At 45.0% G+C, this 16,213-nt stretch overlaps 1 protein-coding gene across 1 annotated transcript; it reads right to left on the bottom strand.

Annotated features, from left to right (window-relative positions):
• Positions 1-4,383: 4,383 nt before the first annotated feature.
• LOC310772155 (endoplasmic reticulum metallopeptidase 1-like) lies at positions 4,384-15,071 on the bottom strand (the record flags this gene model as incomplete). Its single annotated transcript, XM_083664601.1, has 7 exons — positions 4,384-4,476; positions 4,691-4,837; positions 5,538-5,643; positions 5,818-5,945; positions 11,356-11,660; positions 13,827-14,422; positions 14,970-15,071. Coding segments are annotated over 7 exons (1,477 nt in total), but the record flags the coding sequence as incomplete, so codon positions are not given.
• Between the last annotated feature and the right edge of the window lie 1,142 nt (positions 15,072-16,213).

Here is a 16,213-nt window from a genome sequence, read left to right as displayed (position 1 = left end):
TAGGGAAGATAATCTGGGAAGATTCTCTTGTAGTGCGTGTCACAGCCAGATTTCAAAATCGGCTAGGATTGTCAGAATCCTGTAGTCTGAGCCCACCTTTAGAAATGTCATTTCGGTTTAATTGGCGCTTCTATAATTCGGTTTAATTGGCGCTTCTATAATACAGTCTCCCACACCCGTTATACACACACAGTAAATATGAGACAGGATGTACAGGAAGTCACATTCGCAGACTTGCCATGGAATTGGCTATATTGTAGCTATGTGTAGGAACCGGCTACATTGTAGCCATGTGTATGTGTGAATCGGCTACATTGTAGCCAATTGTAGTACAAGCACGATGTTGAATGAAGGAACACGAGGCATCATGGAGTCTAGCTATATGAAGGATCAGACAACGGTCACTGTAGGTTTCTGTGCCCTGAGGCGCCACATTTTTGCTACTGTGTGTGCAGTTCCTCCAAGCTGCGTGTCTCTTATCTGTAGTGCTGCTGCCTGCATATCGGCACAGTTGACAACACACACACACACACACACACACACAGGCTAGACAAAGGTCCATTGTTCTCCTGACTGCCAGGCTCACTGTGGTCACACAGTACTAGTGTACTACATTCAGTCGTTTATCAGGGATTTACTACTTTGTGCCTTACTACATGGCTCTGCTTTGTGTCTTACCTAATCCTTTCCCAGTTGAACCACGAAACAGCAAAATGATCACGAGATAAAAAAATAATAATCTGAATGTTAATCCAGGTTAACACAATAACGGGTTATGTTGGCAATGCCCTCGTTTCTCTATCTACTGTACATAATAGTATCTTTAAAAATAGATGGGGATCCAGGCTACGTTAAGATTGTAGCTACGGTGCAGCTGCAGTGCAGAACAATGCTAGCTTAGCAGCCTGCCACAAAGCAGATGCTGAACTATGATGAAGTGGGAGGGAGATTGTAAATAGCCGTGTCAGGCCGAGCCTGCTGTGTTAATCATCATCATCACAAACGATAACGCAGACCGCTAACAGAGCAGACCTACCTACCCCCCCCCCCCCCAGACTGTAACACCTCTCCACCTTAACACAGCATACGCTGTTCTTCTTCACAGCCTCTCTGGGTCTTTCTCTAATAATGCACGCACTTCTCAGTGGGTTTCCAGAGAGAGGAGGGAGAGGGAGGGAGGGAGAGGGGGGGAGGGAGAGGGGGGGATGGTGGGGCTGTGTTGGGTGTTGGGTGTCGAGGTCAGCCCGTGATGTGTCTGAGGTAGCTGCTGAGGGAGACAGCACAGCACAGCACAGCACAGCAAGGATTGTCTCACATTTTTACTGCTGAGTCGCTGACAGTGACAGACTGGACACTGCTAAGCCCGAGCAAAGCAAATCAGCCACAAACATCATAAGTTAAATGAGGACAAGTGCAGCAGTAAAATTCTGTGGTGTGTGTATGTGTGTGCATGTGTGTGTGTGTGTGTGTGCGCGTGTATTCCTCAGTTCTCAGAGTGCTGACCACTCTGAAATCGGGCAGTGGGGGGGAAAGGAGAAACGCAGTGTGTGTCTGTTTGTGTTTGCACAACATGCACAAGCGTCCGGACAGAGAAATGCAGCCCCTCCTTCACGACGCTGGCAGGTGGTACTCCTGCTACACCGACCTAGTGTGCTGCAGTGCCAGTGACCGCTCTCACCTTGACCGATAAGACTGACACGCCCACCAACGACCAGCTGCAGCGATGACTCCTGCAATGGCTGGTGCTGCTCACGGGAGGAACATCAAGACCCATTCATAGGCCAGATATATATTGTGGGATTTGAAGACTGACCTTTCAAAAAGGTCATTACTGTGCACAATGCACATACCAGTGTTTCCCCCTAGAACATTTTTCAGGCCTGGAGGGATTTCGAAACGTACCCCGGCCGCAACGGTGGGGCTCCTCGCTGGTGACGCTAAACTTTTAGCTAACCTGTTCGCATCTATGTTGGCAATGGCATCTCAAGTATCATCATACTATTATGGGATGCGATGTAGTGCTGCACGATTAATCGAATCGCAATCGCAATCGCGATGTCAGCACGTGCGATTACATAACCGCAAAAGTGTGCGATTATTTTATTTTTTTCACGTCTTTTTGAGTGTGTGTGTGTGTGTGTGTGTGTGTGTGAGAGCCTCCTCTAAACTAACGTTACACGCGACGCAGCAAACACACGTTTCTCTGCCATCACACTGGGCATCAATACTAGCGGGAGACTTCTCCCATGCACTCCCGCAAATAAGTAATGTTATGCGCAGAAAGGTTACATAATCTACCGAGAGGGCGAGAGAGAACATCCATGATCGCTAACAGCAAGCTATGCTAATAACTAGCTAGCCGTTCGTTCAGAAACGCATGTAAACAGCCGTGTGATCATTGAGAACGTCAGTAAAATAAGGAGAGAGCTGCAGGTGCTTATGCAGAACTAGTGCGCGATTAAGTACACAGTGGGGATGACCCGCTGTGATGAAGAATATAACGAGATTAACAAGGTTGATAGCAAAACACTGTCGCAGCTGCCAGCACTGGCAGCATCACCTCCAGGCTAGCTAACTAGCCTGTCACATGACGCCTTCATGGTCCCTCGTTAAAAGTCTGCAGATGCACGTTCTCACCTCTCTCTCTCTCAAGAAGCGTCACGTGAGTGTGGCGTTTAAGGCCATCTGTCGCTACAAAATAAATAAACGGGGTGTATCATTCATTAGTATTGCTGGACAGACATGTAACTAACTTTGCAACTTTGCTGAGCCATCTTCTATGTGCTGTAACACAGTGCAGTTTCTATTTGACTGGTGTTTCTTTTTTACATGTTTGGGACAGGCAAATGTCTCAAAATGTTTTATTTTTTTGTAAAGATAATTTAATTTCAAATTGTTTTATTTTTTTAGTTTTAATATATTTTAAATTGTAACATATTTCATGTATTTTAGTCTGTGATATGTGAAACTGTGGTATTTTTGTCCAAGGTTATCATACCGTCAAAAACTCATGCCGGCACATCCCTAGATACCTCTTGTTTATTATATCGCAATCACAATCGCGCAATATTGTCCACCCTAATCGCTAATCGCACCTTTTCCCCAAATCGTGCAGCACTAATGCGATGCGAACAGTTGTATTATGGGGATGTGCGTTTCCCAGGCAACGACACACGTTTTGGAACAGTGCTGCACGCTGGCACAATGCTCCTAAAAGCAAAATGCTTATTGTTTTGAATGATTTGGCATCTTCTATTACCGTCAACACTAGTATTGTTGTATTGTAATAATATGCCATAAAGTTTAGGGGGAAATCTTAAAAAAAAAAAAAAAAAAAAAAAAAAATGTTTTGCTCTTTTTTTTGGGGCCTGGCGGGTGTTCTGTAGAACAGTGGTTCCCAACCTTTTATGTCATATGTACCTCTTAAGCTGTTTTTCCATGCCAATAGTACCCCCTCACTCATGCGTGTTGATGATTCTCCTAAATTTGTTGTTTAACTTTTAGTTGAAATGCAGACAAACAAGTAAATCCATACAAAATATTTGTTTCACTGAACTGCTGGTGTTTGGGCTTGGCCTTTTTTTCCCTTTTGTCACCAGGCCCCCCAAACCTGTTTCTGGAGCGACAGCAACTGAATGTTTTTGAGCCATTTATCAGCATAGCAGTTGACACTTGCCAGTAGAGCTGCCGAAAATAATCGATTCAGAGATGCATCGCGATGCTTAATAGGACGATTCTGAATCGATTAACAAATATCAAAAATCGATTATAAAAAAAAAAAAATAATAATAAATTAAATAATCAAATAAAATAGAATGTAAGTACATGCAGTTGTTTATTTTAATTATGGATCATAATACAATGCAATTCCAAATGCACTTTTATTTTAAAAGTAGCCACACAGTGAGAAAAAAGAAAGTGAGAAAAAATAAATCATGTATTGCGGAAAAAGTGATGCATCGATTTAAGATGCATCGTGATGCATCGAGATGCATCGGAGATGCATCGAGATGCATCGTATAATCGAATCGAATCGTAGACTTGTATAATCGAATCGTATCGAATCGTGAGATCAGTGAAGATGCACAGCTCTACTTGCCAGGGGGAATAGTTGCAGCGCGGACGTACCATTTTAACATTGGGCTTATGAAATGACTTGGAATGCCATATATATATTTAAATCATTTTGGAAGTCAATTGTAATCTCAAATCTTTCCAAGTACCGGTACCCCCTGCAAGCTGCTCAAGTACCCCTAGGGGTACACACACCCCTGGTTGGGAATCACTGCTGTAGAATGGTAGGGGAAACAATGCATACAATGCAGACCATGCCAAGTTGAGCACATCTAGGTATAGGTGTATTGTGTGGGTGTGGGTGTGTACCGGCTCTCTGTATCGAGTCCGTCAGGATCCTGTCGGCGGTGTCGTACTTGGTATGGTAGATGTAACCATTCTCAATGAAAGCCAGGTCAATCCCTGTGCAAACACGCAAACACACAGAGAGACGGAGATAGACAGATAAATAGCAAAAAGAGAAAGAAGAAGACAAAAGAGGAGAAACAAAAACAAAGGAAACAGATATATTAAAAGCTTTGTAGATCTACGGGCACTTGTATTCTGTTGGGACTTGGACACACAGACTCCTTGTGTTACTGTCACAGTCCCAGAGGCTTTGTTAGGCAGGCAGTACCTGGGATGTTGCCAAAGTCCCTGTAGATGCGGAAGTCCGTGTCGGAGGGGATGATGCCACTCTGAAAGACCTCCTGTCCCACCACAGAGGCGAAGGGGTGTTTGGCAGCATGGACATAGGCCTGGACCAGCCATGGGTTCTCTGGACCTGGTGGGACATTTGACACGTCACTTTAGCAAGTCTTTGTCAGATAGTAAGAACAGTCAATACATCGTCACAGGAGTATTGTCAGGGCACAAGGTCTCTGACTCTTTGCTGCTGGCTGTGTTCAAATACTGCAGTCTTTTGTAAGTCACTATTGATAAGTGCATCAGCTAAATGCCTAAAATGGCAATGAAATGGAAACCTCAGTGAAACATTAATCAGATTGTCAGCAGCAGCAGTAGCAGCAGCAGCTAGCCACAAGCTAAATGGCTGAGCTGGAATCGTAAGGGCAGCATTGGGTATATAATGGCACAGTTCAGCCTGTGTCTATCCCCGGGATTAGGAAGAACCAGAGCGATTTAGAGAGAGAGAGTGGCGTCAGCGGAGGGCCAAAATGCGTTACTCATTAGCCAATGAACAGCCAGGAAGGGGTCTCGCGTGACTTTTGAATGCTTAAAATAAAGCTGATAATGTACAATTTGATTCTAAAAAATATATATATTTTTTTTTCAAAGTACAACACAAACTGTCCATTTTGCTGCAACTCGACAGTGCTGCTTAATCCAGGACCTTACTTCGTGGAACTCTTGAGAGTAAAAAAAACGGTCCATTGGAGTGAATGGAGATGTGGCGACTCTTCTATCTACACGGCTCTGGGAGGAACTATATGCCGACGTCAGAGAGACAGTATGGTAGTTAGTACCTGTCTGGAAGACAACCTCCTTGCCCCCGACACCGGCAGCCTCCAGGTTGATGAAGGCTCGCACCTGTTTGGCCCAGGGATGCTGGGTAATAAAACCATGACTGGCCTGATGGAGGTTTGGAGAGAGAGAGAGAGAGAGTAAGAAACAAACAGGAAAGCAAGGAAGAGGAAGATATCAACAGAATTGGAACTGACAACGCTAAGTGGTGTGGAGAGAGACAAGTTAAACAGCCATATAAAAGTCCACAGCATCTGTGTGTCTCTCTCTCTCTATGTTTACCTGCAGGACATTCTCCTCTGCCCCGTTAAAGAGGAAGACGACTCCGTGGTGAAGAGGAGTAGACAGGTTGGCTAGAGAATGAAGTACCTCCAGCATCACTGCACAGCTCACTGCATCGTCACTGGCACCTAGGACAGACAGGGGAGACGTGTGTTAAGGTACTAAAAAACACCTAGGACAGACAGGGGAGACGTGTGTCAAGGTACTAAAAACCCTCTGATTTGAGAGCCATGTGAGCTCCTAGCTGCCTGTTCTGCCTGGTGATTTGTTGTGTGGGTCGACCCGTATGGATTTTTCAATGACTGATGCCGAGATTTAGAGAGCAGGGCAGTCAATGGCCGATATATAATGCCATATAATGTTTGTTTTTTGTTGTTGTTTTTGCATCTGATCAAATACAACAACTGAGAGACAAAATTGCTTAACTTAAATTAACATTTATTACCACTTAATTTAACTGTCTGTTTGCTTAAGTAGATCTGCACTCTGTCTGCAGTGTACTTATTTAAAAAAAAGTACCAACTAAATGTCCACAGGTAAAGTAAACTTTGCACAAAAAAATTAACGCACAACAGCAGATCCGCTGAGAGAACGAAAATTTGTAAATACATACAATTATTATTATTTATTTATTTTACAGTAGTGCACACAGTAGGCAGCATCTCTGTGTTTAGTCTATGGTTCAGTTCCAGTCAAGAGCAGACATGCAAATATTTATCGGCCAGGCATCGGCCAACGCCCATGATCTCAAAATTGAATTAATTGGCCAGACTAATCACTCCATCTCTAATTAGTTGTCATCTGTGTTGACAGCTCTCTCTCTCCTCAGTGCGCATTCAAGTGTGTGTGATGAGATACAGGTGGTGTTCTGCCTGATTGGCTCAGGTGACGGGGTTGCTGTTGGCTGATTGGCTAACGCGGCTGATTTAAACACCAGCTAATGCCAACCTTCTGCCCCCTCTCTCGCTCCCATTTCCAACAATGGAGGCTGCCCTGCCGAAGCTTCGAGTTGTGTGTTAGCTGATAGTATTCGTGAGTAATTTAGTGGGTTCAGACTTTAAAGATCATTAGTAAAATGTGTTGGCTGACTTTTAAACTTGCAGATTTGTAAGTCATTGTGCACTGTAAATATTTAAAACTAAAGTAGCAGTCCATAGGAGTGAGAAGCCCTATTTTTTGTAAATACATTTTCTGATGATTTCCGGTTAGGAGTTAGCCTTGTATTTTCTTTCAACTTGACTTCTTTTCTTTTGTCAGGAAAGCTTAGGGTGAGATCGTTTTGTTTGTTGTGTTGGACACACACACAACGCAACAAGCAACTGTTTTGTGGTGGTAAAGCAGGTGTAACCAATAACATTAATGAGGGCCCTGGCACTGGAACATGTGAATGGAACAATGATTAATGTTATTGGATACACCTGCATTACTTCCTGCTTTGCCACCTGCTTTACCACTTCAAAACTGTTGCCGTGAAAAGGCCCTATAAACTGTTACATTGTGAACTGTGATGTCCTTTGCTGGGTGCCTTGGCTTACCGTTTGAGCTCACATGGACCTGCAGAGTGCCAAAGTCACACCCTCTTTCAGGTTAGGCATATGCACCATGGGATTTCATCCACCATTCTTTTTTCCATAGAGATTTTGTAAAATGTCTATAAAAACAAGTTTTACATGGTCAAACCAAACGATTCAGCTATATTTAGAATTAGGGAGACTAGATAACATTTAACTCACACCAAAACTTAAAATAAGATTGGAAAAAATGCAGCAATTTTTGATCAAGAGTACATGCTCTTAATTATGGTCTCTCCTGATTTGGTTTGACAAAGAAACTTTCTTACAAGCATTTTACAAAATGTCCATGGAAAACTGTATGGTGGATCAAATCCCTTGGTGCGTATGCCTAACACAAAAGAGGGTGTGACTTTGGCACTCTATACCTACAAAGTCGTAAACATGTGACTGTGCATCCACATTAGGGGTGTCAAAAATAATCGATTATAAGATGCATCGCTTTAAAATCGCATTAAAATATAATGGAAGTACATGCAGTTTATTTTAATTATGGATCATAATACAATGCAATTCCAAATGCACTTTTATTGTATTTATGTATTGCGGAAAAAAGTGATGCATCGATTTAAGATGCCTCGAGATGCATCGATAATCGTAATCGAATCGTAGCCCTCTGAATCGTAATCGAATCGTGAGGCCAGTGAAGATTCACAGCCCTAATCCACATAGTAGTTTATCTTCACCCACGTTACACCCAACTGTCCTGGTCCTGACCCAATGGCAGAGTTTGAGATAAGAAAACCTCAGCTGACGACTCTAATGTACACTTTGATCATATATACACAGTACAAGAACGAAGTGAGTCGGCGCCGTTTAGAATGATGTGAAACACGTGTGGAATGCAACAACCCGGGAAAGACCCGACTCTGTTCCACCTGAAAGCTGAAAGGAAAAAAGGAATTGAGCGAATGAAAGAAAAGAGTGGGGCAGCAGAGGAGGCATGTGATGCAGGAGGATTAGACAGGCTATAGTGGTGGTGAGGAACACGGTTTAACCACAAGTGAATAAGAAGAGAAAAAACACCCAGAACAGAGATGGCAGCTGAGACGGAGGGAGAGAGAATCATGTGCTCCGGATTTTTGGGATTGGACGTGTTAACAGTGGGGAAGGGGGAGGGGCTTGTTCACTGGAGGCCTGGGTACCATTCATGCTGCTGTCACTGCCACTTATTGTCAAAAGACAGACTAATCTTTGACCCCCCCCCCCCCCCCCCCCCGCCTCCATAAAAGACAGCGCTGTGAGAGTTCAGAAAATGTGATGCACAGATGCATCAACTACAAATCAGCGAGTGCACCTACCTGTGTGCACCTACAGTACCTGTGTGTGCACCTACTAGGGGTGTCAAAAATAATCAATTATAAGATGCATCGCGATGCGGACCTGCACGATTCTGCATCGATTCACAAATGTCAAAAATCGATTATAAAAAGAAAAAAAAAATTATATAATCAAATAAAATATAATGGAAGTACATGCAGTTGTTTATTTTAATTATGGATCATAATACAATGCAATTCTAAATGCACTTTTATAAGTAGCCACACAGTGAGAAAAAAGAAAGTGAGAAAAAAAATCATGTATTCGGGAAAAAAAGTGATGCATCGATTTAAGATGCATCGAGATGCATCGATAATCGTAATCGAATCGTAGCCCTCTGAATCGTAATCGAATCGAATCGTGAGGCCAGTGAAGATTCACAGCCCTAGCACCTACCTGTGTGCACACTATGGCTTTAAGATGGAAAAAGTCAAAACTGATTCTTTTTCTGGAGTCAATTTTCCATGTATGTAGTGAGCACCATTATCCAACCACATTCACGCATATATGCATTGTGCACTGCACACAAACCTCTTCAATAACGTGTCCAAGACAATGCATTACCCAGTACGTGTTTTGAATTCCTCCTAATCAGAGCACAGGGTTGCTGGGCAGTGGTGTTTGTGTGCTTTCCTGTTCCAACACCTCTGGGATCAATTTACTGTAGCTTGCTTGTGTGTGCGTGCGTGTGTCACATGTGTGTGTACGCGGAGAGCTGTTCTCTGCAAGGGACTCTAGGGGTGTGGAGACCGGAGACCTGTGAAAAATTCCTGAATTAAAACCAGACAAAAATGTGTGATGACTGAATACAGTAAATGTGCTACTAATGTTATTATACTGTAACGCAATATCTAGATACGATCCATTTATCCCTCTAAGCACCTTCCCCGGCACAATGTGGTGGTTTGTGGTTGGCTACAAGAAGCGCTCGAGATCACTCGGAAAATGATGAAGAAGATGCTGATGAAGAAGAAGAAACGGTTTTCATCACAAGCATCTCATCATTGATGTCTTCCTGGAGAAAACGGTGGCATTCTGAATGGACATTCAACACCCGTGACATCAGTTGTTGCTGGACGTTCTGCTGGCGCTGACACAGGGACGCAAACTCATGGAGAGTGAAAAAGGTTCGCCATTTTTTTTTACTAGTGTCCAAATTCTCAACTGTTATTTTGATTCACGATATAGTCCACTATAAAATACCCACAATGCACTGCACTTTGTAGTGAACATCGAATGTACCCGTGTTTACCAAAGGAAGCAGGGCGACGTAGATTTTTTTTTTTTTTTTTTTTTTTGATTGTAAAGGTGCGTTCACACCGACCTATTTAAAGTTTTTCGCTGGCATCGAGTTTACATACAAAGTCAATGCAAACAAGCGATTGAGCGTATATTCACCCGGGAGAAAAATCGCTGGGCGTCTCAACGACAGAGACGGAGCGATATCGCGAAAATTCGCTCGGCGCCCGAGATGAAATATCCCAACTCGAGCGAAATTTCGCTGCCAACAGTCGCTTACTGCTTAACGCTGATTGGCTGCCGAAACCCCGGAGTATTTACCGTAATTTCCGCACTATAAGCCGCACCGGAGTATAAGCCGCAGCAGCAAAATTGCCTGTTTGTTACATATATAAGCCGCACCGGACTATAAGCCGCAGGTGTTTTAATGTTTTATTTTATTTTATTGTGTTTTAATGTTTAATTACCATATGTAAGGGTTCATGCACAGAGGGGATTGTCGGGAAAGAGATGGCTGTTTGAGGAAGCTCCCATTTATTAACATTTCAACAAAACAACATAACACAACACCACCTGTGTTTTTTTTTACAGTGCACACAGTGTCCGCGGTGTGGTGAAAAGAGGGCAAGAGAGGAAATTAAAACAGAAGTGGATTTATAGTTAGAAAGAGTGCTAAAGAAGAGAGAATTCCGTTTTTTTTTCCCGAAAAAATCCATAGATAAGCCGCACCGTTATATAAGCCGCAGGGGCCAAAAAACGGGGAAAAGCCGCGGCTTATAGTCCGAAATTTACGGTATTCATTCTTGCTTCGGGGGAAAACACAGTTGTGTTGTTTGCGTTTTCATCCTGTCTTAACGTTGGAGCTGTGTGCTGCTTGTTTCTTGACAGTGAAGATCTCCGTCGTTTCTCAAGCTCGCTGCACCCCGCTCACATCTATCAGCGGGCCGACACAGGTGCTGCCAATTGTGCACAAATAGTCTCTCCCTCTCTCCGAGCTCTGAGTACGAACACCTTGGCCTGAGGGCGGAGTGCGCTCCCGGTTTGCGGAGGGATTTAAACAGCGACAGAGCGAGGGTTGAATCGAGTGACAGGGAGAAAAATAAATATCTCGGTGTGCTTTACCCATATAGTTCACTATATCATAAACACTACATGAGGAATAGTTAGTGAGTGAGTGAGTGAATGAGTGAACATTCCAAAACACTGCAAAAATCTCATTGAGTGATTCCCTAATGTGGCCTAAATTAGCGGTCCTTGATATGAAAAGGGTTGAGAATCACTGGGCTCGAGCAGCTGGAAAATGTGGCATACAAGTGAAAAACAAACAAACAATGTATTTGATATAAATCCATGTACCCGTCGATAGATTGGAAGTTTAGCCAGTGAGGAAAGAGGCATGTTCTCCTACCTGGACTGTTGGCCACTGTGTCAAAGTGGCAGTTGGCCAGCATCAGATGCTTTGCGCCGGTCTTGGGCTCGATCTTGACAGCGATGTTGGTGACCCGGTCGTAGAAACTGGTGAAGCCCCCGAGAAAGTCAATGGAGAAGGAGCCGGTGGGACGCTGGACGTCCACGGTGAGCCGGTGGGGACCCGCTGCACTTTCTACCCTGATGTGCTCAATCTGCTCCAGTAAATAGTCCACCGTCAGGACTTCATTCTCCCGGCTGCCCACTGGTCGCGGGCCCACGCTGGTTATGCGTTCCAAGTGCCGCCTAGTAAGGTTGTGTGTGCGGGGCGGGCAAGGTTGGAAAGGAAGGTCCAGAGAGAGAGAGAGAGAGAGGCAGAGACAACATCATGGTCCTGATAAACTACCAAAAGTAGCACACTTTTCAATCAATGACAACATCTTATTCACCTTATGTAGAAGATACCGTCATCTGCTTGAGAGACTAAGAGGAAGTGTAAATACAATCGGAAGTTCTGATTGTGTTTACACTTCCTGGGTACTCATAAACCTACAACCTACCTAGTCTGACTCATAGTGTGAGTCAAACTAGGTTGGACCAGTGGTGAGTCAGACTAGTTTGAGGCGCGCGAGTGGGGTAAAACCGCCGATATATCTCAATGGGCTGACTCACTAAAGGACGGTGCTGTGTCTCTACACTACAGGTTTGGGGGTTCTAGAGCAGAACACAAGATGTCTGCTCAGATGTGCGTTTACTGCGGTGGTTGAATCCCCGATCGTGTCTGTCTGGGCTGGGCTAGCAGCTAAATTCTAACTTTGCTGAATGGATAGAACGGGGGATTTACCCCACCCTGACCCCGCCCCCAGCCAGGCTGAGGCAGCTAACCCAGCGTCTATGACGAGACATTGCCTCAACCTATGGGTGGAGGCTACATAAGGTGAATACACATTTTTCTGCAGTTCCATGTTATTGTCATTTTCACTGCTTCAGACAGTGAATCACTCTGTGTGTGTGTGTGTGTGTGTGTGTGTGTGAGACTGACTTTTGATGTTCCTTTAATGAACAGTCAACTTATCCTAAACACAGAGCGACCTAACAACGCCAAAAACTCAACAAACTCAATGCCCCTCGCCGCACACACCCACGGGATAAAAAAAAACAGTGTCTATTCGTACCCGGGTATGAATAGCCGTGCTGCTGCGCGGCAAATGCTATTCGTACCCCCTATTTACAAGCACACTGCCACGGAGGCTCGGACCGTTTGAGAGCGCAGCACTGCATGGAATGCCAATGCCACCCTCTCGCTCTACTATTTATCTCTCTTTCTCCCCCTCTCCTCCACTCCGTTCCTCTCTCTTGTCATCAAGGCTCTGACCAAAACAAACAATTCCTCTGGATTCAGGTTTGAATGAAACTGCCCTTCCACATGGCAGACCTGGGTTCAAACCCCCGGATAGTGTTTATTTTTATTTTTATGTTGCATAATTGTTAATCTGGACATATTTTATACGTATAAAGTTGCTGAATGAACTTCATGATGATGTAATTTTGCTTGCTGGGATAGCTTGGTACATACAAATAAGTCCACAAAATAAACAACAAAGATCACACCACAAAATAAACAATGATGATGATGATGATAAGAATAAAATGATATTATAGGGATATGATTCAGTTTCAGTTGTTGTAGTCTCATATAGTATGGCATATGGGCGACTGAAGTTTACTTATCCACCTTTTTCTATAACGGCACGACACGCGAGAAAACATTTATAATTTAGGCTACCCACCTTTTTCGACCACTAGCACTGCTCCACAGAAAATAAAGAGCTGCGTAAAGTTTATCATCCTATGAGAAACATATGTGCATCAATTGATACATTTTCACTGAGGACGATGAAAAAATACCAGAAGAATGCGCTCAACCCTCAATTCTTTCTGTGCTGAACCCTCCAAAATGTCACAGAAAGGAATTACTCCAGGACAGCACTCCAATAACTTTGATATTAATTTTTTTTTTTTTATTGTCTGCACACTGACAAGACAAGGACAAGAGACTGGACCCCCTGCCCTGATCTCTCTCCCCAAAGTCTAACATCCTCAACATCATTATTCATGACATAGTACATGTACTCAATCCTGAGGTGAGCTGTGACCATCCCCCTGACCACAGCCAGTGGATCAGTCAGTCCAGCACCTCTCACCTTGTTCCTGCGCGTTTAGCCAAATGGCTAGCTTAGCTTAGCCTGCCCAAACACAAAGTTCATTAAAGTGCACACATTTTTCCTTCTGAGTGAATATACAGGCCCCAAAATGAAAGATTCCACACTGTGTGAATGAGAGAGAGAGGGGGGAGAGAAAACCGTCTTAAAAACCAGGGATGGAAACGCATCAATCAAAAAGCAGACACAAACCCAAAGCAGCACGGGCATGCTCAGTCTGTCAGTCTGCTGTAAATAGAAGCATTCAGACCGTCGGGTACTGGCCCGGCCCGAAACCTGAATCTGTCCAGAGAGCACAGCCACACCAGCTGTGTTTTCAGCTGACTCTACTTTCTCCCACACACTCCATTGGTGTGGGCGTGGCATGGAGGTGGCACGGGTGCCCTGAGCAGTGGGCGTGGAGTGGGCACAGGTGCCCTGAACTGTGGGCATGGAGGTGGCACAGGTGCCTTGAACTGTGGGTGTGGAGGTGGCACTGGTGCCCTGAACTGTGGGCGTGGAGGGGGCACTGGTGCCCTGAACTGTGGGTGTGGAGGGGGCACTGGTGCCCTGAACTGTGGGCGTGGAGGGGGCACTGGTGCCCTGAACTGTGGGCGTGGAGGTGGCACTGGTGCCCTGAACTGTGGGCATGGAGGTGGCACTGGTGCCCTGAACTGTGGGCGTGGAGGTGGCACGGGTGCCCTGAACTGTGGGTGTGGAGGGGGCACTGGTGCCCTGAACTGTGGGCGTGGAGGTGGCACGGGTGCCCTGAACTGTGGGTGTGGAGGGGGCACTGGTGCCCTGAACGGGGGGCGTGGAGGTGGCACTGGTGCCCTGAACTTTGGGTGTGGAGGTGGCACTGGTGCCCTGAGTGGTTTGAAAAGCAACAGCGAACCTCTGAGAACTTTGTAACATTGACATAATTCCTAAGGCTAAAATGACATAGTTCCAACATTTGAAGTATTTCATGATTATGTAAACAATGCTCCTCAATGCTCAATGCTCAGTAAAAGCAAATAATTACTAAAGACACTAAGCAGCAACAATAAGTTTACTATCAAGTTCAACTACATGGAGGGGCTGTAAGAACCAAGGGCCTATGTGGGTGTATCATGGAGGTCTTTGGAGGGTTGGTTGGTTAATAAGCAGGGTGACATGACATGCTGTTTTGAAAGCAGCTCTTGAGGTTCTGCGACGGGTCTTGGACTTCAGTGACCTGGAAGGATCTCCCAGGGGAACGTTTTCTGGAGCAGGTGGTTGCCCATGCAGGTTCTTCTGTGACAGGCCTTCCTGTCCCTTTCTTCACTCTGACATTATGACTAATCAACCACTCTGTGTGGTGCAGACACTCCGAAAACAGACACAGAACCAGACTGTGAGGGAGGGTGTTAGGACTCCTAACACCCTCCCTCACAGTCTGGTGAGGTTGTCTGGTCCTCACCAGACTGTGAGGGAGGGTGTTAGGAGTCCTAACACCCTCCCTCACAGTCTGGTTCTGTGTCTGTTTTCCGAGTGTCTGCACCACACAGAGTGGCTTGGTCATAATGACACAGTCTTAGGAGTTCACTTTTTCAGCTAGAAGATCCAAGAATAAATTCCTTAATTGGGACTTCTTGATTGAGCAGGAGCGGCTCACGTCCCAGTAGGAGGTGTCTGATGTGAGGGTGGATCCTCAGACCTGGGAAGTTCCCAGCGGAGTCATTCAGGGAGTGATCAGTACATTGGTTCCTCCAGGAATCAGCAATCCACAGAGATCGACTGTGTTCTTCCACACTACAGGTTGTTGACAACACAGCATGATGCAAGGCCACATATACATGGGCTAATTCTTGGTGATGACGAGGCCCACCAGAGTAGAGTCAATCACCAAACAGGTAAAGAGTGGACATGTTGAACTTGCCATCCCCCATGAATGATGTAGAGTTGATCGATATAAAGACAATTAAACAAATTGTTTAATCTAACCCCTTAGGCCAATCTGTCCAATCAGTACAATTTTGAAGATGGCAGAATGTCACCTACATTTTGGCTAAATCCAATCAGCAATGTCCCATATATTGTGCATGACATACAGACAATTAAACGTTGCAGTGCCTCCCCCAGGCCAATTAATGTCATTTTTAATTTGGGGGGGGGGGGGGCCTGACTGTCACAACAACTCCTTTCTGTCGTTTTCCCCCGACAGCCCTAAACGGAGGTGACGCATTGTGGGCGTTCCCACAGAGACCGTCTGTATCCATTATCCATTAAGGTCTTGGACAGTCAAAAGACAAAATTGTGCGTGATGGACGGGCAGAAAGACATACAGACTGGGGCCAGTCTATAGTCCCTTCCCCAATTTCATCATGGCGGACAAATAAGACAGTTGGTCAGACACATGGCTTCTAAGCCCTCATGACATGTTACACTTCAGGACTTCAAAAAATGCCACAAATTAAATTCAGCGAAGATTGCAGTGTTGGTGATACCGTGTATAGGCACATCCCCACCTACACCTATTAATGTTGTAGCCTCAGGGCCTGTGTCCACCTAGCGTCTTTTTCCAACCGTTAAACGCTGGGAGTGCACTGGGGGGGCGCTGATCCCAGCGCACAATATACAAGGAAGCAGTCTGAAACTAACGTTAGTTCAGTGCGGTAGTAGCTTGATAGCTGACAG

Source organism: Poromitra crassiceps, assembly GCF_964638095.1.
Source record: "Poromitra crassiceps genome assembly, contig: HAP1_SCAFFOLD_2114, whole genome shotgun sequence".
NCBI lineage: Eukaryota > Metazoa > Chordata > Actinopteri > Beryciformes > Melamphaidae > Poromitra > Poromitra crassiceps.
This window is presented reverse-complemented; position numbering and strand designations above follow the sequence as displayed.